The 25,472-nt window shown below is 41.8% G+C and overlaps 2 protein-coding genes across 3 annotated transcripts; both read left to right on the top strand.

The window, feature by feature from the left end:
• The first annotated feature begins 1,995 nt into the window (after positions 1 to 1,995).
• pfkmb (phosphofructokinase, muscle b) lies at positions 1,996 to 9,245 on the top strand. 2 transcript variants are annotated; one of them, XM_035632706.2, is made up of 22 exons: positions 1,998 to 2,224; positions 3,804 to 3,877; positions 4,102 to 4,179; positions 4,429 to 4,618; positions 4,778 to 4,943; positions 5,041 to 5,085; positions 5,498 to 5,606; positions 5,705 to 5,800; positions 5,892 to 5,984; positions 6,121 to 6,246; positions 6,439 to 6,503; positions 6,598 to 6,661; positions 6,748 to 6,894; positions 7,029 to 7,099; positions 7,217 to 7,304; positions 7,422 to 7,574; positions 7,704 to 7,868; positions 7,958 to 8,019; positions 8,117 to 8,228; positions 8,378 to 8,477; positions 8,586 to 8,691; positions 8,972 to 9,245. In XM_035632706.2, exons 1-22 carry the CDS (start codon positions 2,140 to 2,142, stop codon positions 9,108 to 9,110), a joined length of 2,334 nt encoding a protein of 777 aa, XP_035488599.1. In that variant the 5' UTR covers positions 1,998 to 2,139; the 3' UTR covers positions 9,111 to 9,245. The 2 variants fall into 2 exon arrangements, with proteins under 2 accessions (XP_035488598.1, XP_035488599.1); XM_035632705.2 differs by having other exon boundaries at positions 1,996 to 2,224; positions 7,422 to 7,868.
• A 979-nt stretch (positions 9,246 to 10,224) lies between these two features.
• espl1 (extra spindle pole bodies like 1, separase) lies at positions 10,225 to 24,415 on the top strand. Its single transcript, XM_035632132.2, has 32 exons — positions 10,225 to 10,400; positions 10,570 to 10,665; positions 10,824 to 11,126; positions 11,256 to 12,008; positions 12,157 to 12,258; positions 12,419 to 12,530; positions 12,821 to 12,948; positions 13,087 to 13,280; positions 13,413 to 13,655; positions 14,149 to 14,293; positions 14,601 to 14,751; positions 14,858 to 14,997; positions 15,308 to 15,442; positions 15,567 to 15,683; positions 15,781 to 15,952; positions 16,076 to 16,204; positions 16,347 to 16,503; positions 16,906 to 17,015; positions 17,251 to 18,386; positions 18,480 to 18,885; positions 19,242 to 19,364; positions 19,499 to 19,712; positions 19,871 to 20,076; positions 20,600 to 20,727; positions 21,149 to 21,271; positions 21,824 to 21,973; positions 22,146 to 22,313; positions 22,486 to 22,590; positions 22,696 to 22,811; positions 22,906 to 22,989; positions 23,391 to 23,555; positions 23,932 to 24,415. The coding sequence occupies exons 2-32, from the start codon at positions 10,585 to 10,587 to the stop codon at positions 24,131 to 24,133; spliced, it is 6,498 nt and encodes a 2,165-aa protein (XP_035488025.2). The 5' UTR covers positions 10,225 to 10,400; positions 10,570 to 10,584; the 3' UTR covers positions 24,134 to 24,415.
• Positions 24,416 to 25,472: the final 1,057 nt, after the last annotated feature.

Consider the following 25,472-nt stretch of genomic DNA (forward strand, 5'->3'; position numbering starts at 1 on the left):
ATATAAACTGATTGATCTGTGTTCAGTTAGACAGGTACAGTAGTTATTTGACTTTAAGTCCTGTTAGAAATCCCTGTGATAAAAGACAACATGGATAAATCAACTTTTACTTTTGCAAATAATGTTTATTCATTAAAATAATAATAAGAAGGAGCACCATTGTCTAGGATAATGAGCCATAATTTTATGGAACTAACAATGTTTGTTTTTTTATTATTATTATTATTTGGTGTGTTTCTAGATATAGTCCAATTTAATTAACATTCACTTGTGCTTTGATTACCTAACAATACACAAAATTGTGATTCTTGGACGGCTACCCAGCAATACATCCTCTAATTATTACAGACGCTGGCAGGTTGTGTCTGATTACCCCCCATGGATTAGCAATGAAGTAGTGATATCAAAGCTATTAATAAAGATCACATTCAGAATAGTTTCCCTAGAAGAGCGTGAGGATGTGGTACCCGGCCGTCTTCTCAGCCCAGTGGTTTCTCACTGTCACGCTGCTGGCCTGTCTGCTGTTGTGGCTCAGAAAGAAAGCTCAAGGTACACTCAAACAGTGTGGATATCTGGATATTGTGTGTTTGTGTTTTTTTATTTAAATGTTAATATAGGCCTGGTTCAAATATTTCATTTGCCTGAGCATTGCTTTTTTAAACTTTTGATGTGCAAAATTTTGTAAATCGCCAGGTCAACTGTACATTTGTAAGGGAATAACTACAACAAGCATGCCATATTCTGACATGTTCACTTGTAGGGATGACTGTGCAGTTTCACAGTAATGGCGGTGAAGGGGGAGGGAGCTTCTGTTGTTTTAGATAGCAGCTCTGGTTTCTACATTCAGACAATCCTGAATCTTTTTTAAGACGCCTCCAATTGGCTGCCTTTATACTGTTTATTTTTCCAACTTTTAATCAATTTCCAGAGCTTTCGATTTTTGGCAACAGTATTGATATTGAGCTTTATAGTTCTAATCTAACACACAGAGAAAATACAGGAATGTCTGCCTTGTTGGTATTTAAATTAAATCAGCTTTGCTGGCATTGATTGAACAAAGAGTTTAACACAAAAGACTATAGCATCATTTAGGTGTAGTAATGTGTTGTATTTGATTACTCATCTGATTCATAATTCCAGACATGAATAGCTGAAAAAAACAATATAATGTGTAGGAGGAGACAATTACGAAGGTACAATAACTACAAAAACAGCTTTTTACAGCTACAGTGAGTTATGGAGCTTGTTTTCTACAATAGCAGCTAATGATTCAGTTGTACAGTACAGTCATATACAGCTTATATAGTACCAATGGTTTTATCTGTTTATGTAATGGCATATCTTTATATCTCTGCAGGTGGTGATGACCTGTCAGCGTCTGAAAGCAAGGTGTCCTCCAGCCCTGATCCAGCAGGGGATGCTGGTAAGCAAGACTGCAATTACTGTAAAGGACTATCAGAATATCAGGTTGACAGTGTAGCCTTGATAAACGAAGACCTAAAACTCAGTTACCTTGACAGCAACTGCTGTCAGATCTGCAGTATACAGATATGACAACTACAACATTGAATCACTGTGAATGAATGAAAGTATTTCTGAAGTTTTCTTACAAAATTGTGCAGATGTGAAAAGCTGATGCAGGCAGTTACTAAGTGTATTTAATTTTAATACTTAATAACTTGAATATATTTGTGAGATCTGTGTGGAATACACACACACACACACACACACACACACACACAAAATAAAAATAAAGAAAATATTCAAAACTACAGATGGTGGAAGTGAGATGAATACTTTTAATAGACACAGTGTGTGTGTGTGTGTGTGTGTGTGTGTGTGTGTGTGTGTGTGTGTGTGTGTGTGTGTGTGTGTGTGTGTGTGTTTGTGTGTGTGTGTGTGTGTGTGTGTGTGTGTGTGTGTGTGTGTGTGTGTGTGTGTGTGGTATCTAAACGCGTTTGCGCAACTATGTGTGCCTCAGTGCCAAGAGGGTAGTTAAGCAGTGCACCCTTGCAACTGCAACTCCTCCATAACAGGCAGACTGGTCAGAGGCTCCTTGCACTCCACAGAGTAAAGCAGGGTGGCAGGGATTTTTACACTCAAGGCCTCTTTCCCTCAGCCAGCTTCAATTCCAGCACCATGGCACAAGCAGATCCCATTAATCCCACCAAGATGGGAGAGGGTCGGGCGATTGCCGTGCTGACCTCGGGAGGCGATGCCCAGGGTAAGTGGAGGGATTTCAGGGTGGTATGTGTGTGTTGAGTGCCAAGGTCGGGCATGTCTGCTGTTTATTTGCCACGGCAGGTTTTTGAGAGGATCTGGTGAGTGGTAAATCAGTAATTAGTAACTCCACAGCAGTATTTATGGACAGATGAATTATTTAAATTGTAAAATGAGCGACCTAGAAATTTGTAGAAATCAAGAGTCTAAATGTTGATGTCTCTTCATTGTTTGTCGTTGTGGTTGTGGTGTAGCCCACACAGAGCTCCATCCTGAGGGCTGATAATTTGCTTCACTGGTAAACAACTCAAAACTAGTTTTAAGTGTTATACAGCCGGCACTAACATCCCTCTGTCCTAGAAAGTCACTGCTTTTTGAAAAACTAAAAGTACTTCAGCTCGACACATTCATGACAGCATCTCCCTTTTATATCAAATTTGATAGCGTATAATATTTAACTGCTGCTAAAATGACTTGAATGATTTCCATACCAAAACAGTTTTTTAGCGATCTACCTAGGTATCCACCTCATAGCTTATCTATTAGCATGGCTTATGGAAAAGGGCAGCACAAACTCCTTCATTCCAAGCTGCTGGACCACAGAGTGAGACAGATGCTCCTCTGACCTTTAACTTGATGAGGACCATACAGTATATCCACTGTGACCTTTAGGAGGAGTGTCAGTGACCCCACACCACTCTGTAGCGTGATTGTGTGAGACAGTGAGCGTTCCATCAGCCTGTATTCACCTGTCTTAACTTTATAAGACCTTAACAAGCGTGAAGGCTGAATAGAAAACTTTTGAACAGGCTCAAACTAATTTTTTCTTTTTCACCTATGATCTTCATACATAACCCTCTTTACCCTTTTAGTCATCTTGATATCTTCCTTGATATAGTTCACCATTCCATCTCCTTTCGTCCCTTTCGGTCTCTCTCTCACTGTATCTGTTATGGGGGCTAATTTTAGAGCAATGACCTTTCTGTCATGTGTTTGTAAAGTGGCGAGGTTGTGAGTGAGAGGGTTCGGCCTACTCTACCTTTCCCCCCTCTCCTCCTTTACACTGTAAGTGGAGATGCTCTTGGCAACCCTGGAGTTAATCTATCCTCATCATGTCCTTTAAGTAACCCTCAAGAGTGGGGAGAAGGCCCACAAAGGCCAAGTTGCCTTTCCTGAAAATCAAACTCCCTGACAATCTAACAAGTACACTCAATGACATAACTCTTGTTTTATTGTTATTGTTGCACCCACAAGGCATTCGGCAGCTGCAACTGCGGGTTAATGCTATGACTGAAGAAGAAAATATTTGTCAATATTTGTCAATGATCCAGAGTTGTGCATGTAGATACAAAAACTGGAAGGACCATCAAATCATCTCACTCATGCTAATTTGTTTAACTGTGTGTATTTAGAGGTTAAACTCAAGATAATTTACCCCAAAATCCATATATATCATCTTTATATGCATTTATAACCACCATCTTCCCACAATCCTACTTAGTCATTGTTTTCAATCTTTGTGTGATGACACAGTGGTCACACATAACTAAATGTGTGATAATGTGAATGCACTGTGTCTACAGGTATGAATGCAGCTGTAAGGGCCACAGTTCGAGTTGGACTTTACACTGGAGCCAAGGTGTATTTTGTCCATGAGGTAAACACTGCTTAAGATTTTTTATTAATCTATTAATCTTTCATTATATAGAATATCAAGACAAATACAATAGGTTGTGAAGATGTCTATTTATTGCTGTGCTATTTTCAAAAATATTTGATGAACAAATCAGTGTGTGTGTGTGTGTGTGTGTGTGTGTGTGTGTGTGTGTGTGTGTGTGTGTGTGTGTGTGTTTGTCTGTTTGCTTGTTTGTTTGTTGACAGGGTTACCAGGGTCTGGTGGATGGAGGTGACAATATTCGTCTTGCTACGTGGGAGAGTGTGTCAATGATGCTGCAGCTGGTGAGAACAAGCATGAGGATGCAAAACTTTTTTTTGTGAGTGGGATAGAGGATGTGGGTAACTCTATCAACTCTAGCCTCTACTGTGCAGTTCTGTAGGTCAAATGGTCATTTAAATGCCAGGGCTTATTAAAGTGCAAGACTTGTATCTTGGACATGAGCACTAAGGTTTCAAATGATCTTACCTTCTTTCCTGCCTCCTGGTGAAAATTGTTTGGGACTGACACTCTTCCTCCTGGCCTGACATCAGGGTGGGACTGTGATCGGCAGTGCCCGCTGCCAGGATTTCCGCACCAAGGAGGGACGCACCAAGGCTGCGTGTAACTTAGTCAAGCTTGGTATCACCAACCTCTGTGTGATTGGAGGTGACGGCAGTCTGACGGGGGCCAACCAGTTCAGAACAGAGTGGACTGAGCTACTGGGAGACCTGGTGAAAGCCGGTGAGAGTCAGTCATGGCCATAAAAATTAGAAACAACACAACCTGCAAAAGTATTCTTGTGTACATCCATTAATGCTATGGTGAAATGCATTAATCTCACTGAACCATGTCAGTGAAGTAGAGTGTCTGAGAGTGCGGCCATTTCTAATTTTCTCTCAGGTAAGATCACACCCAATGAGGCCAAGTGTTCCTCTCACCTCAACATCGTCGGCATGGTGGGCTCCATTGACAATGACTTCTGTGGCACCGACATGACCATCGGCACGGACTCTGCCCTGCATCGCATTATAGAGATAGTGGATGCCATCACAACCACCGCACAGAGGTATACATGTAATGCAGACATTTAAAAATGTAAACGAATGACACACCTGCTCATTGGTTAGTTTAAGACCGTTGACTTGACATGTGTCATTGTGCAGTCACCAGAGGACTTTCATACTGGAGGTAATGGGCAGGCACTGTGGGTAAGTACAGTCTGCGTGCATGTTGTGTGGCCTACTATGGGACTGTAACTGGGTAGTTGTAAAATAATGGATGCAGTGGCAAAATGTGTAAACTGCTTGTTGTACACAACATACACAAATGTATAGTTTCTAAAGATGAAATAGTAAATGGTTATGTTTATCATATTAGTTTAGTGTGTTGTGATGATAAAGTGCTATTTAGCATGGTATAGGTATGTTTATACATAAACACACATATTCAAATGTAAAAACTCACAGTAAAGACGTGTTGGTTTTATTTAAAAAAATAAAACCAACACGTCACTCAGCAGAAGAAAAAAGTATCATATATTAAAGATTAAGTAGTAAAAAAGCTCTTTACTCCAAGTCAAATTTTACAAACAAAGCCTGCCTAATGACCGTTTACCTACAGTTACCTGGCTTTAGTGACAGCTCTGGCCTGTGGTGCTGACTGGGTGTTCATCCCTGAGATGCCCCCAGATAATGGATGGGAGGATCATCTGTGCAGACGACTGACAGAGGTGAATGTTTTGTCTTGCGTGCTCCACAGAGAATTATTTTAATCTGTCCTTTAAAAGGTCTGTTTGGTGATTTTTAATCTTTTCTCTGTCCCCCTCAGCAAAGAGGTCGAGGCTCCCGTTTGAACATTATCATTGTCGCAGAGGGAGCGATGGACCGCAGTGGTAAGCCTATCTCCTGTGACCTCATCAAACAGGTCAGTAAAGACAGTACTCCAACATAGCAGCACATGGGATAGTTCTCTAGTCATGTTAGGAAGACTTCTCAAGAATTATCTGTCTGTCCAGCTGGTGTCAAAGAGGCTTGGCTTCGACACTCGCACCACTATCTTGGGTCATGTACAGAGAGGTGGAACCCCCTCCGCCTTTGACAGGATCCTGGTAAAACCTCATTTTCCTCATATATTAACTTTTAAAATACTCACCAGTGGTCCTCATCTCTGTTCGATATACAGAACATACACTTATGAGCTTCTCTGAATGCCTGTCTGCTCTCTCGTGCCTTGTTATCATCCAGGCGAGTAGGATGGGTGTGGAGGCTGTGATGGCTCTGCTGGAGGCCACACCAGACACTCCTGCATGTGTGGTCAGCTTGTCTGGGAACATGGCTGTCAGACTGCCTCTCATGGAGTGTGTGCAAGTGGTGAGTCAAATATTGTACATACTGTACACATAACCCCCCCCCCCCCCCACACACACACACACACACACACACACACACACACAATTCTTCAGTATATACAAAAGAAGTGAATATGTTCAATATTCCGATAATTTAAAAAAAAATGTAATTCTCAGTTTCCTTTTTGTCTTCTGATTTTTTGATCCACCTCAGACTAAAGATGTCACCATTGCCATGGGTGAAGGGAGGTTTGACGATGCTGTGAAGCTCAGGGGAAAGTGAGGCATGCACCTTTGTGTTATGCATTCAAACTTGTCAAGTGTTGTATTGAGTCTCAGGTGTCCGTATGTTTCTGCTAACTTCTGACAACAGGAGCTTTGAGAACAATTGGAACACTTACAAAATGCTGGCTCACGTGCACCCCCCAGAAACAAAGGTCAGTTGTACCATGTACATTAACTGTCTCTACAGGTCTCTGTGGAAAATACATTTGTTCTGAAAAGTGTCTCTGCATCGTGCCAGAGTAACATCAACATTGCCATCGTGAATGTGGGAGCTCCATGTGCCGGGATGAATGCTGCAGTTCGTTCAGCTGTCAGGATTGGGCTTCTCCAGGGCCACCAGATGTTGGCAGTGCATGACGGCTTCGATGGCTTGGCTCATGGAATGGTAAATTCTATTTACACACACAAGAACAAACAAGAAAGCATTTAGTCTCTTGACAGTTAATGGGCTTTGCCCTGTCAATGCATGTCTACACAAATTTAAGAGCCCGATAGAGCGCATCTTCTGTCTCTGCTCAGATTGAGCCCATTGGCTGGTCTGGAGTGGCAGGATGGACTGGAAAGGGAGGCTCCATACTGGGAACTAAGAGGTGAGACATTTCAGCAGTGCATTTTAAATCCACATTGACCCGTACTTGTTGAACACGGTAGTGTTGATTTTAAATTAACATGGAAGGGGTGATTCTATGTTTTTTCCTCCAATAAAGATCCCTGCCACACGAGTTCATGGAGGAGATCAGTCTGAGCATCACCAAGTTCAACATTCATGCAATAGTCATTATTGGAGGCTTTGAGGTGAGCAGCTAAAACATGGAGGCTTTGCTGTTTTATCGCTGTTGTTCACTAAAACGCAAACAAACATAAAAAAGTAAAAAAATAGTGATCTAATTTCTTCCTTCATGTCTACATCAGGCGTTTGTTGGAGGTCTGGAGATGGTGCAGGCCAGAGACAAGTATGAGGAACTGTGCATTCCCCTTGTTGTTGTTCCTGCTACTGTCTCCAACAATGTTCCTGGATCTGACTTCAGTGTTGGCACTGACACTGCCCTCAACACCATAACCATGGTAAAAGTCTTACTGTACACAAAAAATAAGCACTTAACAATCTCTGCCAGGATTATTGAAGTCCAACTCACGGCAATATATATTTCTTCTCGCTCTGTCTTTTGCCCTTGTTCTCTTTCTCCTTTTCAGACATGTGACAGGATCAAACAATCTGCTGCCGGCACCAAGAGGAGAGTGTTTATTGTTGAGACCATGGGAGGATACTGCGGCTACCTGGCAACTATGGCCGGCTTGGCAACTGGAGCTGATGCTGCCTACATCTATGAGGAGCCTGTCAACATTCATCACCTAGAGGTCTGAGCTTATGAATGCATATTAATGGGACAGGTGGATGGATGGATGGACATTTAAACTCAGTGGTCTGACAGCTGGTCTGTTCCTAGGTGAATGTGGAACATCTTGTGGAGAAGATGAAGACCACAGTGAAGAGAGGACTGATTCTGAGGTTTGTGAGGAATTTGCTTCACTTCTCACCTGAACAGAATCAACTTTATACTCTGCAGAAGCATCATATCCCATTCGATATTCTACTTATGTTTCAGAAATGAGAAATGCAATGCAAACTATACAACGGATTTTATCTTCAACCTGTACTCGGAGGAGGGCAAGGGTGTGTTCGACTGCAGGAAGAATGTACTTGGACATATGCAACAGGTGTGTTTCTGTGTGTGTGTGTGTGTGTGTGTGTGTGTGTGTGTGTGTGTGTGTGTGTGTGTGTGTGCTAGGCAAAGATCTTTGATCAGCTTGATGTTCTAATTCTATTCTATTCAAAAATATCAGATTTATAACATTTTTGTTTACAGGGTGGAACTCCCAGTCCATTTGACCGGAACTTTGCCACAAAGATGGGGATGAAGTCGGTCCTTTGGTTGACTGACAAACTGAAGGAATGCTACAGACATGGTGAGGGCATGACGCACCCAAAAACACAAAATGTAAACATCTGGTGCGCTGACCCACTGTGATTCCTGAGCTGATGTGTGGTTTTATGTTCATTATCTCAACCTCCAGGTCGCATCTTTGCCAACTCTGCAGATTCAGCTTGTGTGCTGGGCATGAGGAAGAGATCTTTGGTCTTCCAGCCCCTGGCAGAACTCAAAGACCAAACTGACTTTGAGTAAGACTTCATTCATGTTCCTTGAGTTGATTTTCTTGTCACTTCTGGACCTTTTTTTTAATCTTTTTTTATCTACTATATACATACAATGCTTTGGCAGGTAGAAAACTTCAATTTTATGCTCATGGTGGTCTAGTTGTGCTATATGTGCACATGTATGTTAACATAATAGCATGTCAATACAGTGGCTAAAAATTGGTTTATTCAAAATATTTTGCATATATTATTTTACCTTGTTCTTGAGAATTTTGCTCTTTTTTCCCCCTTCCCACTTCGACAGACATCGTATTCCAAAGATACAGTGGTGGTTAAAGCTGAGGCCCATCCTGAAAATCCTTGCCAAGTACAAGATCAACCTGGACATCTCTGAAAAGACTGAGATTGAGCATATCATCAAAAAGAGAGGCTCAGCTCCTTAGTAGCATTCATATATGATAAGTCTTGACCTGACATCACCTGTCTTTTCTCCTTTTGAAGCACTTTGTAGACTCTGTCTTTGAAAAGTTCAATATGAATAAAAACAAGCAAGTCTCAAAATAAACATTCAAAAGACACAGATTTTTGTTGTTGCTTTATTACGAAATCCATTCCCATTGCACCTGTTGGAACAGCACTTAAAATTGTGGTTTTGGTCTGTCTTGTGCATTTGTGCACTTGTGCATTGACTGCCTATGGTTTAGATTGGAAGCGGCGGCTGTGAAATTCCCATCATACAGTCTATATTCAAGAAAATTAGGCCACTAACCTAAAAGCATAAAGACCTGCAAAGAGGAGTTCATTTTTACAAACTAGGCAGATGTGTGCAAGGGGACCATTCCACATTACATCAGGTCTTTCCATCTTTTCTTAGCCTTAGTCTTCGCCTTTCATTTTTATGCTTCTTATTCTATAACTGCTCCCAGCATCATCCACAGGTCCAATATTTAAGAATAAATACTGATTATTAAACACACACACGCGCGCACACGCACACACACACACAAACACACAGTCTCTATTAAAAATATTTTTATTCTTATTCTCCACTACATTTATTTGCTGTTTTAAGTTTACAGATCCAGATTAATACAAAGTATATCAACAAATTATTACAATAATTGTATATAAAAAACATGAAATTATAATTAATTATTAAAGGTTAAGGTAACATTACAACTTGTAGACCCTGGCTAATGTATTGTCGCTACTTTCACTGTATTTTTATGCTGACATTTTGTTTTATTAGCTCCACAAGATTTTGAATGCATGATTATGACTCGTATTTCCACAAGGTGTTACCATCCCCACAGATTTGGGGAGCAAAGACTTTTCGTCTCTGGGAGATATCATGTGTAGCCATGTTTTCTTAAAAAATGCAGATGCGTTTCATTTTTATTTCATGGTTGTAAAGCCAGTGAACGTTGAAACAACTTGGTTTTATACCGGGAGTCAGTGGTTCTGATCACATAGTCGGGTGTGGAAGTAAAAAACTACATTACCCACACGTTCTTGTATTTCCGGGTAAAAGCGGATGTGCTCTCGGATTGGCTAACGAACATCTTTCAAAAACCGTGCGCGAGCGGTGCTGTTTTCGAGATTGCTGAGGATTAGATGTTTTTAACTTTCAAGCAGCCGCACTGCTGCTGTGAACTATGTCAATATTAACACCAGGTGTCTTTGATGTCTGCTGTGAATAAAGTGTTTTAATCTACCGAGGTCTCCCGCTCCAGGTAAGTTAGCGCAGTGAACGCTCTTGGTTACGTTGGCTGTTAACGTCAGTTGAGCGGTGTGGTGTTGCGGTGGACTCTGTCGCTAAAGTTAGCTAACAGCTAAGCTAATTCGCTTTTAGCAAAGCCCGAAACCAAACGCGACTCGTCTCTGACCCACGTCTTCTTGCAGAGTCCGAGTTCCGACATGAAGTGTTTGAAAGTGGACGAGTACATCAAGCGGACCGCGTCTGTGCAGGAGGCGGAGCGTTTACTCCACGAACTAGAGGTTAGCTTACAAGTCTTCATCGAGATGAACCATTCGTGTTCCTTGTAAAATGATTCGTTAATATGTTACAAGTCTAGGAGAGACCCGTTAACTTATGCAAAACCTTACAATGAACTGCTGATGAGATCATCTAAACCAGTTGGGTTTATATTCTGCAGACGTATGTGAAGGGTCGACCAGGCCTTCAGGGTCGCACGCTGTGTGACAGGATCATCAGAGCCTGTAACCATCAACTTGGAGTTGGATGCCCTGCCCCTGATCACATCAGTCATCTGGTAAAGCTGGTGGAGCTTTCCCTCCATGGCTATGATATCTCTGCAGCACTCGTTCCTCAGAGCTGTCCACTGTATATGGAGAAGATCATTTTCCATATCGTCAAGAAGCTCAGCTCCCTACAGGCTCACAGTCTATGCAGCTATGTGGCTGGGTTGCTTTACAGCAGGCTTACTCCAGCACAACAGGTACAGTATGTGCTACTTTTAACAGGTATTCATGTATATGAACTGTGCGAGATTGTCAGTATATCCCATGTACACACTGCATGGCTGCTTCACTACCTCCAGCATTAACAACATTTGTATGGTCCGCAGGGTGAGGACTACTCTGTTCTTTTGCGGAGCTGCTTCTCCGTACTCTGGAGCGGACTCTCCGCTGCCAAAGACAGGAAAACCCTCAATCCCCAGGAAAAATTCCACTGCCAGATGCAAGCTCTGAGCTTCCTCCTGTTGATGGACACAGACAGTGCAGCTCCCTCCTTCTCCAAAGCTCCCATATACACAGAGGATGCCATCACTGAATTTCAGAGTGTCTCTGTAGGGGTGACCAAGGAGGATGCTTCTTTTCTTCTCCAGGAATTGCGCTTGCTTTTCAACAGATGCCTGATCAGTGGTCGAGGTTGCGAGGGGGACGGGTCGAAGCAGTATATTAAGAAATCAAGTGTGTGCACGCTTTCTGAAATGCTGCTAATTGTCGTCAGGGTGCTCTGTAAGGCTGGACACTACGATGTGGCCTCCACCTTCCTGGATGAAATTGAGAAAAAGGTCAGAGACTGTGCTGACTGTCAGTGTACAGCTCTGTTGCTTGGCAAGTGGGCAGTGGAGGTTCATTCCACAATGAAGGCCGGCGAGGAGAGTGGCCAGGCTTTGACAAACTGTGCCAGGGCTTTGAGGTCACTCTCAGCAGACTTGGGAGAACAAGAAGCTCATGCAGTTCTGGAAGGGTGCGCGCTCGTGGTGTGGGCTGTCGAGAATGGCCACAACAAAGGATTAAGTGGTCCCGTGCTGCTGGCCTGGTTTTCATTCCTCGAGGAGCACCAAGAGCGGATATTAAAAATTTTAAAAAAGGTGAGTGTGGTTCTGGGCCAAGGTCAAATGCGTGTGTAGGATAATCATAGAGTCTGTTTTTTCTTAAAGGCCCTCAAAAAGGTATGAGGATGAGAATTTATTTTTTGCAAACTTGTGAAGATTGGTAATCTGTGGCCTGTTTTCACAGAATCTGACATGCCAGGCTGAGGGCAGCAGACTGCAACAGGCCCTGTGTTTCAGTATTTACCAAGGCTTTGTATTTGCTTATGAGAGCATGCTCGCATCACAGGTGAGGATCACATCTGTAACATCCAATTTTATGATAATAACGATTATGCTAAACCTCAAAATCAAGATGAGTGCACACTTGCAGTACAACATATTTCAACTGTTTTAAATCTACTTGGATAAAGACTTTGGTTCTGATTGTGATTTTTTTTCATTTTTAGCTGGAGAACAGTGACATACTTGACAGAGTGCTGCTGTACTGCCAAGCCACAGCTGGACAGATGATGGTTGAGCTGCGCAAGTTGTCTAGTGATAGCCTTCTTATCAAAGCAGGTGATTAAACCTTACTCTATTAATCTTGTCAGGTCACATTAAACTGTTGAAAATTGTGTGTGTGTGTGTGTGTGTGTGTGTGTGTGTGTGTGTGTGTGTGTGTGTGTGTGTGTGTGTGTGTGTGTGTGTGTGTGTGTGTGTGTGTGTGTGTGTGTGTGTGTGTGTGTGTGTGTGTGTGTGTGTGTGTGTGTGTGTGTGTGTGTGTGTGTACGTGTGTGTACGTGTGTGTACTTCATTTGCTACTGTATTATAATGATTTTTTTTTTCATGTTGTCATCATTGTCTTGTAGTGATTGCTGTAAGCAACTTAGTTTGTGGATTGTACAACCGGCGTCTATATGACCAGGCCTTCACGCTTGTTGAGATCCTCTGCAGAGATCTGTGCAAGAATTGCCCCGTCTCACTCTCCCTTGACAGGGTAAACTCTTTTTAATCATTTCATCAGTTTGTTTTATTATGCATCACATTTTACATATATATATTTGTAGTCATCTGTACTATTACCATGACCATCACCACTTTTAATTCAAAAACAACGTTTATTATCATCACTTAGTTGAGCCGGCCTTTCATGCTGGCTGTGCAGACTTCCCGACGGGCTGGACAACTGGAGCGAGCGCTGGACTGGGTGATTCTGTGGCTGAAAGCTCTGGGCGACAAAATTCCTACTCATATGGCTGAACCAGTCTCTCTGTGGGTGAAAACAAAGATGGATGCAGCACGTAACTCTGAGGAGGACATCCGACTTAGGTATAGACAAGTAGTGACTTATAGTGGTAAACTAGAATTCCTGCCCAGATCTGTAGTGTGTATGACTGAGGTTTTTGAAATGTTTTATTATTGCATGGAAAAGAAACTTACTGTTTGCCCATCCTGAAACAGGACATTACGTGATGGTTTTGGTCCTGACCTCCCTGATGAGGACGTGATGCTCTGCCTTTTGAAAGAAGAGCTGCAGGCCTATAAGGAGGTGACAGGGGACACTGGGCAGGAGCGTTACAACACACTCTGCGATCTGTTGGACATCTGCCATGAGGAGAGCTGCCACACCCACCTACGTGCTGTCTACCTCTGTGAAATGGCCCAAGTTGTTTGTTTCCAGGATTTCAGTGAACAGACTGACTGGTAGGAGCTTTCATTTACATCCACATTAACAATGAATTGTGGGTCTTGATGGAGACAAATACATTTGGTTTTCCAGGTTCATCATCAGGATAAAACTTGTTACCTGCAGATTGGTGTCGGTGAATATTTGTGCCATTTACAAAAGTGTGTCTTCTGGTACGCTGGTTTAGTCACGATATATATGGGACTTAAGCTGCAGACTTGACTCTTAAGTTTTGAAAGAACGTGCAACAACAGTCTAATTTTGTAATAGGCACACTACATAAGTCTCATGTGTGAACGGGTTGTACATGGTAAACGGATGGCCAGGGAAATGAGTCACACCTGGCAACTTAGTGATGTTTTGGGTACAACATTGTTTTGTACTGGGATAAATTGTCTTACCATGGGGGAAACAAGTGAGAAAGTTAGTCTGGAGCCCTGCTGGGCCGATACGATGGTTAGCTGTCTACCAACTAATCTGTGTTTATTCTGTTTCTCTTCAACTACACAGCTCGGCAGTTGATTTTACCCATGAAGCTTTGCGGCTACTAGAAGAAGAACCAGAGACCACAGAGAATGCTGATAGACTGAAGGATGACAAGGCCCATGCTTTCCTTTGGCTCTATGTCTGCACTCTTGAGAAGAATCTTCATGAGGTTAGCACTGTTAAATCTGTCAGGATATCATGCACATATATTCAGGAATCCCTTTTTTGATAATAGATTGTTAAATTGTCTGTGTTTAGGATTTCTGTCTTGCTTGTGTTTTTTCCAGCAAGTATGTGAACAGTAGCATTTTCTCTAATTTTTTTTAAGTGACTTAATGATTAGAATTGATGTCTGAATTAGGATTTAATTATGTTAACTTGATTTGTACTGTATAACTGGTGTTCAAATTTAAGATGGACTGATGAAGCATGCTGTGATTTAATGAACAATGTTGTGGGTTGTTTTTTTTTCCCAGGCCATTGAGAAGGAGAGAAAACTGCGAGAGCTGCGTGAACATGTGACCAATCCTGTAGGAACCAATGATTTTGACTATGAAGACGAGCAGAAAACACAGGACAGCATTCTGCTCTATGAAGGCCTCCATTTCAACCTGGCTGCAGAGAACAGTAGGAACACTTTGCCCCATAATATAGAATAATCTAAACATGATGATTATGTATCACTTGCTGTCTGTGTTTACAATTAATACGCATTGTTTTTTCCCTTTTTAAGAATTGTGCAAACCTCTGGAAAGAGCACTGGATGAGTGGTCTGCTCTTCTGCAGAGTGGAGTTCTGCCCTCTGTCAGGAACCCTAAACAGACCTGTAGCTCCCTTGCTCTGACTGCAGCTCTCTTCAGACTTATGGGAAAGGTAATAGTACAAGATGTGGACAAAATAAATAAAATTCATTTTAGGTTTCTCTCAGGTTACGAAGAAAATTTGAATGGATTGACAAGTCATCTGTCATCCTTTCTTTTTACCCCAGATGATGGCACAACATAACACAGACACATCAATTATGAATCATATAAAATTGGTTAAAGAAAAGCAAATACTTCAATATGTAGTTGTATTGTAGAAATACTTTTTTCATGATGTATCCTGGTGTCAGATTGTTGTTCACATTGTTGGTATTTGTAGTATCTGTGTGTTAATCAAATTTCCATATTCTCTTATGTAGCCTCTAAAGGCTTTGGAAGCTTATCAACTCACAATCGGACTTTCACGTCACCTGTCTGAAACGCATGCCTGTGCCAGCTCCCTCTGTCAGTCAGCCAGCGTTCTTCTGGATATGGGTGCCCCTGAACTGGCTTTGGTAATGCAGTTTTGTACAGATTATTCCTGATAATAATAACGGGACTGATAGAAGTTCATTTTGCCTTTCTTTTTTTTTTTCAATTATTTTAGAAATAATTCACTATTTTAACTTATTGTTTTAGGCCCAGTTAGAGCAAGCAGAAAAAAATCTTCTCTCAAATACCACCAGTGAAGGACCCTCTTCCCTTTCAATGATGGTCCTGCTGTTGAAAGCTCAGTACTACTACAGCACAGGACAGGTAGGTAAAAAGTCTTCTAACATTATATTTAATATTCCTGCTTAGCCACTGCTTTTGTTTTTCTCCAATCAATTTCTCCTCTCTGGTCATATTTCAGGTGGGTCGTGGGGTGCCTTATCTGTGTGAGGTGCTTAAAGAAGTGAATGAGCAGAGACAGTCAAAAAGTTGGTACCTGCTTCGTGCTCGGGCCCTGCAGACCTGCAGCTCCTACCTGAGTTTGGACACAGCATCACTGCCACAAGCTGAGCGCAAACTTATCACAGAGAATGGTTAGCAGAATACTTTTCTCCACTTTATTTAACCAACTTTCTTGTATTTTTGTTTAGCAATGTGAAATTATGCTGTTGAGTTTGGCAGCTATAATCCAGTGTGGACCTGCGTTTGTGTCTCAGGTATAAATAGCCCGGACACTGCCCTGTATGAAAGTCTGAAGCTTCTCTGTAGCCTGCTGGTCACGTTGGTGGGGAAAGGCCTGTATGGGACTAATAGCAGCACCTCAGATGTGCGCTTTATCGACCAAGGTACATTTGTCCCACACATGGACATGACTTGTCATGAAAAAGCTGATAATACTTCACTTCTGCGGGTTTAAAAAAAAAAAAATCCTGTTGGTTTTTTCAAGTCCTGCTTCCCTCACTCTGTCCATACCTGGGTTCACAATAGGAGATAACCTGATGCTGAAGTGGCAGCTGCTCTCAGAGCTGTTAAACTCCTCGATGAAGATGGTGGCTGTGAGGAGCAGCTGTGGGGCCATCAACGACGCCAGGCTCCAATGCCTAGAAGCCCTTAAACTGGCCATCAAGCTGCAAGCACTCAGCCAGTATGTTCGCCTTTTGCTTTGTGCACTGTTGAAATTAATACAGTATTCAAGCTATTTATTGGACGTGTTAGTAAACACACAATATACATAAATTGTGCGTGTGCGTGCGTGTAAATGAAATTTATTATTATTATGTATACAACATGCACTTATTGCTTCAAATGGTTACATGCTGAGTTACAGTTCAGACTGTTGGTGATATTGCTAGACTGCTATATATTTAAAGATAATAAAGATATTTTGCATTATTATTAGATTGTACAGGTTAACCTTTTAAAAACTGGTACGATGGAAAATTTTGTTCTTGTAATACTTGTGGCTATGCAGCACAATATTTAGAGTATTAGAAAGCTTTATGATGGAATTCACTCTTTCATTAACTGTTTTTTGTCGTTATTTTAGATGTGCTGAGCTGCTGGTGATGAAAGCAGAGTTGGAGCTTATGCAGGGGGAGAGAGAAGAAAGTGGTTTTGATTTGGATAAAGTCAGAAACCTTCTGGAGCTCTGCACAGGTCGGTTAAATACACAGCCACCAGTTAAAACAGGGCGTGGGAAATTTATTTTTCAGGGATTTTCATTGACATTGTATTGTGATATTTATTGTTTCTCAATTCCAAGTTTCTTGCCTTACTATTGCGTCAGACGTCATTCATATTGCTTAGCTACATTTTGATATATTCAATTTTTTATAATTATTGTCTTGAGCTGCATAATTTACTTTTCCTGGATGTTTTTTCTTTTCCTCAGATTTTTCTGATCAGGTGCAGAAGGCAGAGTTGAAAATCAAACCAAGGAAAGGTCGCCCAGTGCAGAAATCGCAGTCTCCCCTACCTACTTTGGAGGATGATTTTAAAGGCCTCCTGAGCACTAGGTGGTTTCCTAAAGAACCTGTAGTCAGGGATCCGGCCAGCTCCCCACCTCTCAAAGCACAGCCGTGCCGGTGGCTCTCCTCTCTGGCGCATGAATCTGACTGCCAGTGCCCCTGCTGCTCTGAGCCCTGCCTGGGCCGTGCCACTGCTCGCTGGGCTGCTACACAGGCTGATCTGGTTCTTAAGCTGGATCCAAATGATGCCAAAGTCAGTGTGAAACTTCAATGGGCAACATTATCCCGCTGCAAGAGTGTCACTGCCAAACTTGGGGCTAAATTGGCTCAACTCTTTCCTCCTTGTGGTCCCACAAAAGACTCCTCTAAACCCTCCCTGATGCAAGACGTGGTGGGCCGTGTGTACCTTCATATGGCCCTGTCTGGGCTGGAACCAAGACTTAACAACATCTGTGGTATATGGAAAGTACTGGAAGCTGGCTTAGCATTTGTTGATTCCATGCCCTCTCCTGTGCTGAGACCAGTGAGAGCAGGCCTAATGGCAACTAAAGCCATAGTAACATTGTTTACCTTGGCTTCCAAAAAGCAGTGCAACCCAGAGGAGCTTTTCTCAAATGCATGGTCTTGGAATGCACCAAAAGAGCTGAAATCAGAACAGAAAAACGTTCCTGCCTCATCCCTGCTTAAAAAGTCTAAAGACCCTGCTAAAAAGCTTAATATTCCTGACAAAGCAAAGGAGGCAAAAAAGGTCAAGGTTGTCAAGCCCAAGATTCCAGCGACAAGCTCCTCAGCCAGAGGAAAGGGACTGGTTCCCATGACGCCAGTAATGGTAAAGACAAAGCACTCTGTTAAAGAGCTTGGCTCTTATGACTTCAACACAGTGGTGCCTACGTTGGCTTGTACTCCTGTTCAAAAAGTGAAAGATCCTGCTTCAGTGCGAAAAGCACCAAGAACTGTGCCTAAGCAACAGTTTCATGTGTTCGAAGATACTTCTCCGATTCAAGAGAAAACCCGACCAGTGCCCGCCGCCCCAAGATGCACAAGGAAATCCCGTTTCAAGGTAGGGATTGAATCAGAGTGGATGTTTGTTGTTACAAATATATACTGCTTTTGGCGTTTTAATAAAAAAAATTGTGGGGATATTTTAATACAGGTGGACTTTAGTGACGAGAGTGACTCAGAGGCTAATACCCAAATGGAGCCCAAAGAAAAAGCAGATGCCCCTAAAAAGCGAACAGCTACGAGAAGAGCTGCTCAAAATGCCAAAACAGTCCCCGCTCTACCTGCAGAGAACACACGACCCAAGAGGCAGACTAAGAGTAAAAAAAGCACTACTGTGCAGGGGGCTCCGTCTTCTGAGGATGACGAAGGATTGGTCTGTCAGCCTCCCTCAACAAGAAGAGGAAGAACCAGAAGGGAACTCTCCAGGTCAGAGGCAGAAGCGGTGGAGGAGCCGGACAAGATGAGGACCATTGAGGAGGAATCTAACGAAGTTCTGGACATAAGCATCGAGCAGCTCAGGACATCAGACACAGAGGCTGAAGACAATCCTGCTTCAAGTAAAGATACCATTGTGTTTTTGTAAAAAAAAAATATATATATAATAATAATAATTATCTTGATAACATTGCATTGGCTTAAAATAACATTTTCAATAATGATCAAGCCATGACACAAAATTTCTCAAATGAAACTCAGAACTGTTATAGAATATCAACAATACCTTGAGCGGAAATTTGTGGATTTCAGGAAGCTTTTGGTCAATATAACAAACTAAATTAGAAAATGTATGTAAAATGTGAAGGATTACAGTAAATGGCAAGGCAAATAATGGCAATAATAATCAGTGTCCAACAAAATCTGGATGAATCTAAGAGCTCTAATCCTATCTCTGACCTCACCTCTCTGTCGACAGATTTAGAAATCTTACGGAGGGATATATGTTGCAACTTGGAGAGAGATTTTTCTGAGCTGAGGAGCCGAGGTCATCTGGCAGAAGGGCCACAAACCCAACTCTGTCACTCAGACATCAGGCCAGGTGAGTTTCTCTGCAAGGACACCGTATCTTTTTATAATCAAATATGTGATTTCATTATCAAGACAAGTTCAGTTAATCACCAGCTCCTTATCCAGTTTCCTTAATTGTTGTCTTTTTGTTTGTTTTTTCCCTAGAGAATCTCTCACTGGAGGATGTTCAGACGTTGCTCCGCTCAGCCTGGCTGGCCCTTCAGCACTTCCCCTCTCCCACTATCTACCCGACCCTCTGTGCTCTTCTGGCATTATCATTGGGACAAAAGGATCCTGTAACTACAGCGATGCTACACGCCCAGTCCTTGGGCGTCACAAGCCGTCATCGCGCAATCAGGCATTTTGCCAGTTGTCTCAAGTGAGCACTTCTGTGATATCTTCATTGCCAATTTATGATTTTGCACTTACCCAGGCTTTGACATTTTTGTCATCACCTGGTAACTTTTGTTACTGTACATGATCACAAAATGTGTGTAAATGTTACTGAACACTTATGTTACTGTATCATTCTAATAGAAAGCTGAGAAAGTCCTCCAGTGAATTGGCAGACAAGATGGATGCTCTGAGTCTAAATGAGCTCAGCTCGACTGAGTCCAAGACTTCTACTGAACAGAGGTTGGCTCAGTTGGAGAACATCTTTTCCTTCCCAACTGCTGACTCCTCATCTTTCCCCAAGAACCACTGCCAAGAGTTTATCCAACAACTTCAACACCTTCCCCAAGGTAATGTAGTAAATACAGTTTTGATGTCGGTAGCAAAGTGGGTATATTTTCCTGTCGGATTGTCGAAACATGGTTTGCACAATAGTCGTTTGACATTTGTACAAAAGTTAGACATTTGTACACCAAAATTAGTGCATATATTGTATTTTTTATTATGAGGCTAAACCAACTTTGGTGGGCGATTAAGTCCTCTCACATTTCCAGTAGATGAGTTTTCCTGTCTGCCTTGTTTTATGTTTCTGATGAGTAACGTTCAACGCCGCAAACGCAAGTAAGCGGTACAAAGAGTATTGACGCAAGTCATAGCATCGCACCAGAAAAGAGGAGAAATGGTCTCCACTCGGGTCATGATTCCATCACTTTTGATCAAAACTGATAAACACTTTGTAGAGGGGCTAATTTAATTCTTTATTTTGTCTTGTCCATAACCTGGGACCTCAGATTCCTTGTTGCTTTCATACTTTATAAGCTCAGCACAGTCACAATGTGACTTGCATCATATCTTTCCATCTCTGTTGTATAGGGGTCACTGTGTGTATGATGTCTGTGCTGGGAGTGAAACCTGGGGAAATGGGCGACAGCATCATACTTTCACGACTCGAGAAAGGATCTGACCCTGTCACCGTTCACATCCCCACAGCTAAGCAGCAGGTGATTATGATAATTTATATAATTTTAAGATGGGTGGTTTTGTTTTCTCTCTCTTCCAAATGAGTATTATCTAAGCAAACACAGCTCAAAATCTAAAAAAAAAAGATTATTACAGTGTAAGCAGTTATAACTTATGCGTTAAGGGGACAATAGTGAATTGAAAATCTTGCCATGCTGACAGTTTTCCAATCACTAAACAGCAATATTAAGTAGCCTAGGTAATAAAGAATGTCTGTTGCAGCTTGTGTAGAATTTATGTGAAATAAATCTATGGGATTCAGCAGCACCAACCAGTTCTGTCGTACATTGTGTGTAAGGAATTTAAGCCAAGTTTTAGTTTGACTCTTGTCATTTTAATTGCGTTAAAAGTTTTATCTTCACCATCCCAGAAAATGACATGAACTTTATTTGTGTTGTGCAGCGCCCCATTAGTTGGCTTGTGCAGGAGATGGACAGTATCCAGGTGGAACAGAAGGTTGTGAGCAGTGTGTGTGAGAAAGTCAAGTGGTGGGAAGGCCGCAGGGCGCTCGACTCCCGAGTTGAGGTAAGTGATGAGAAGGACACTGCTGGGGAAACTCGCGGCTCTGGTTCAATGATCAAAATTGCTCGGTGTAAATTGATTAGGTCAAGTGCATTTGGTGAATACAAGTTAACTAGTTTAATGGCAGCAGAAAAATGTTTGATGAATCAAAAGGGCTGTGCTTCTAATTAAACATGGGTGTAATGTGGACATAACTTAATAAACCAATCGGACCGTCTTGTCATTCTCTTTATAAGCTGGGTGGGATTGGTACTATAATGGTGGATTTACCATGTAATAAGAGATAACGCTTCTCACAGGCAACAGCTCCGTTTGTGAAGTGAAGTGAAAGTTTCAGATGCGGCTCTTGTACTCTTCAGTTACTTTCACCAAGTAACGTGCTTACGCGGTTGCACACTCAGTCATGTAGAGCAATAAAACCAGAGGACAGAGTTACAAATCTACCATTGGCAGGCAACCTGAAGTATTGTTTTTTAATTTGGTTATGTTTTTAATAAGAAATGACACTTAGAAGTTGACAGTGTTTACTTATTCCTTCACACATATTTTTTCCAGCAACTATTGAAAGAGATGGAGGGATTGCTTGGATGCTGGAAGAGCTTCCTTCGACCACTTTCTTCGGATCCAGAACTCTCCAATCAGGCCCAACACCTTTGCAAGACCTTGTCTGCCAGAGGAGTGACGGGGAGTGAGGAGATGTTGAAGGTGAGGGTGTGTTTTTCTTGTTTTTTAGTTTAGTTTTTTTTTCTCTCTCTCTCTTTTCACTTGATGGATACTGGAGCATCAGCATCTGGCCTTCCATTCTGTCTTGATCTCAAAATCAGCTGGAGCAGGAACAGCAAAACAACAACCATTGAACTTCTGACTTTTGTTTCAGGCCGTGCTGTCTGCGTTTCCTGTGCTCTCCCAAGACGACTTGCACAGATTTTCTCTTGGAGTTTCTCCACAGTGGGACACGGAGTGTGACCAGCTTCTCCATGAAGCTCTTTCCCAGCTTTCAGAGAGAGACGAGCCCCGAGGTCATGTGGTTCTCATCCTGGACAAGGTTCGTTGTATCATCCTCTATCAAATACTGAACTCTCCTGTCGTCTGACTTGTACATAGAAAGGCAGTTTGACAGTCAAAAGACCTGAAATGCACTGTTACAATATGTCCCTTGTGGGGTGGAATAATGATGAAGTGTAGAAGTATCACCATCTGTCCTGTTTCCTTTGCAGTACCTTCAGAAGTTGCCATGGGAGAGCATCTCCGCCTTAAAGTCTCTCTCTGTCAGTCGGATGCCTTCTCTACACTCACTGATTGGACTGAGCATTCAGAAAGAGGTATGATTAAACCCCATAAATGTAATATCAAATGTAACAGATGTAATTTACGTTCTGTGCTTAGTGGTGGACGTATGTCTCCTACTTAAATTTGTTCCCTTTCAGAATGACTCTCACTCCATCCTGAGGAAAGGTGTGGACACAAGGAAGGTGTATTATGTGCTGGACCCTGATGCTAATTTAGGAAACTCCCAGGACCGATTCAAGGAATGGTTTAGCAGGTAAGACCAATGCTCAGTTAAACAAGAAGATCAGATTTGTCTTTGTCACTGCTCTGTTTATCTCTCACTCACTACATCGCTATTCTCCTTACAGTAAACTGGATTGGGAAGGTGTGTGTGGTGTTGCTCCTGACTCGGGTCAGCTGGAAGAAGCTGTGGCAGACAAGGATCTTTACATGTGAGTTTGTGTTGATCTGAATTTCCTCTCCCTTAATGGCTACAGTCCACAAAATGCTTAAGTTGAAAAAAGTTAATTTAGAACTTGCGTAGAAAATTGAGTACTATGGAATAAATCATGTGAATGGTGTGAACTGACCGAGTGAATGTTTTTCATTTTTGGTAAAACACACACCCAAAATATGTTGTACATCAAAGAAAGTCATTGTGGAATAGTTATCTGAAGAGAGACAACCACAGTGTTCACATATTGATGGAGATTAAAGGAAAACCACAGAGAACGTTTTATAAAATAGTTTTTTAAAATTCAATTCAGGTTTTCTTCTGAAAAGATTTGTTTAGTCTGAGGTGAATGGACTTGATAACATGTTTGTCTGTGTGACTTTCCGTGGGGTCTTTTAGTTACGTGGGTCACGGTGCAGGCGCCCGGTTCCTCGACAGCCAGGGGGTCCTGAAGCGGCAGATGAGAGCAGCCTCTCTGCTCTTTGGCTGCAGTAGTGCTGCTCTGGCAGTGCGTGGGGACCAGGAGGGACAAGGCATCATCCTCAGCTACCTCATCGCAGGCTGGTGAGATATGTCTTAACGTGCAGTTGAATAAGGATTAGTTAAAACTGTCCATGTTTCTCTCTTTCTGTTTGTGTTTTTAATTTATATCTGTATCTTAACTGACTTTGATGAATCACATTTACGCACTAATTATCAACTTAGAGCCAACATTGCTCAACATGTATCAAGTGCTCAGAACAGAGTCGCATCTAATGATGATCAGATTTGTTAAATACCATACAGATCCATATTCTTACCCAATTGTGACTGATCTTTATTGCAATGGAAACCATAACTGTACAGGAAATATTAATGGTATATTATGTGGAACACAGAATTTAATTGAACATCATAGTGTGAGTATTGACTCTGACTATTTACTATTTTCTGTCTTTAGCCCCTTTGTTTTGGGAAACTTGTGGGACGTGACGGATCGGGATATTGATCGTTTCACTAAAGCCTTGTTGGAGTCCTGGTTATCTGACGGGTCTGGAGCTCCGCTCTTGGATCATATGGGCCCATCGCGTCAGGCCACACACCTGAAACACCTCATCGGAGCTGCACCTGTGGTCTATGGCTTACCTGTCCACCTGCAGTAGGTGGGCTGCCAAGCGAAACGTCTTCTCAAAGCAGTATTGCAAACAGTCTGTGCAGTATTTAAACATTTAGGTTTCAGCACGCAAGCTGGAGAACACAACTTTAACTTGAATTTCACCTTGAATTTTTCAGTTTTAGTTAGATGCATTTTTCTAATTTAAACAATGCTTCCATTTTTAAAGCAATCTAACAGTGATGTGAATTGCTTGCTAATTTTTATGACGTGTTTGAATGTAATTTTAATGTGTTGATTTAATTTTTTAATAAATGTGTTCTTACATACAGTCAGTGTCTGTAATTATTCACATTTATGCAAAGAGATGGGGAAAGTCTCAACAAGGCTATTTACTGTATTATTATCTAGGGTTAAGGGGAAAATAATAATAATTCTTGATTGATTTTAACACCAACTCTGGAAGCACTTGATGTGGAGTGGATTCTGTTTGTGGCTTTGTACTGTTTTGAAACTTGAAAAATAAGGGAGATTAAATATAAGATTAAAAAGTCTATGATTAAAGGATGCAAGTTAGATGAGCAGGTCAGAGAGAATGAGTTGCTAAAACTTGTAAATGTCTGCTAACGTTTTGAATTGTATCCCGATGACTCACTTCCAGGTTGTAATTTGAAAAATTATAGGATTTTCTCTGCTTTTGTACCGTGCCAAATGGATAGTAAAGGGGTATGAGATGAAGAAGCAAATACAAAATTGAACATGGAGTTACATATTTAGGAGTAGCCTATGCTGCAAATGTTTCACAAGCAAAGTTTTCTTTTAAGTTTTGCTGTTGGTGGTAACGATGCATTTACATAAACAACTCTGCAGCATGCATACACAAATGAAATTAACTTAAAAATAACTGCGTATTATGAACCCTGGACTCCCATGTCAGTGCTGTGCAAAAGGTTTTGGCACTTCAGTTGTTTAGATTCTTATCATCACCCAATACCTTCAGTGGGGCCTTTGATCGGTTTCACCTTCATTCTGCATCATGACAACAAGCTCAAACATGCAACCAGAGTCAAACTATCTCCAGATACAAGGACTACAAATAGTCATGCAGCAGCTGATCGGACCCCCCAGAGCTCTGATCTTAACATCGTGGTGTCGGTTTGGGATCGCATGAAGAGGTGGCAGAAACCGAGAGAGCATCAATCCACAGAAGAACTAGTCTAAAATTAGTGCTGTTTGAACGGCAAAGGATGATTACAAAAAAACTATTCAGAAGATCCTGCCTGCAACTTTAAGTGACCTAAGCGTTTTTGCACTGTGCTGTATTTCAAATGTACATGACTGACATTCATTTAAAAAGATCAGACATGTGTTGTGTAGAACAGTGGAAT

Source organism: Scophthalmus maximus, chromosome 6 (genome assembly GCF_022379125.1).
Source record: "Scophthalmus maximus strain ysfricsl-2021 chromosome 6, ASM2237912v1, whole genome shotgun sequence".
NCBI classification, from domain to species: Eukaryota; Metazoa; Chordata; class Actinopteri; order Pleuronectiformes; family Scophthalmidae; genus Scophthalmus; species Scophthalmus maximus.

Excerpts from the sequence above, each read along its gene's own strand:
- pfkmb (XM_035632705.2), top strand. The coding sequence starts at position 2,140 with ATGGCACAAGCAGATCCCATTAATCCCACCAAGATGGGAGAGGGTCGG. Across the intron at positions 4,619-4,777 it reads GGGAGACCTGGTGAAAGCCG|GTAAGATCACACCCAATGAG; the intron begins GTGAGAGTCAGT and ends ATTTTCTCTCAG. Across the intron at positions 7,869-7,957 it reads TCAACATTCATCACCTAGAG|GTGAATGTGGAACATCTTGT; the intron begins GTCTGAGCTTAT and ends GTCTGTTCCTAG.
- espl1 (XM_035632132.2), top strand. The coding sequence starts at position 10,585 with ATGAAGTGTTTGAAAGTGGACGAGTACATCAAGCGGACCGCGTCTGTG. Across the intron at positions 13,656-14,148 it reads TTCAGTGAACAGACTGACTG|CTCGGCAGTTGATTTTACCC; the intron begins GTAGGAGCTTTC and ends TCAACTACACAG. Across the intron at positions 19,713-19,870 it reads CATTTTGCCAGTTGTCTCAA|AAAGCTGAGAAAGTCCTCCA; the intron begins GTGAGCACTTCT and ends TCATTCTAATAG.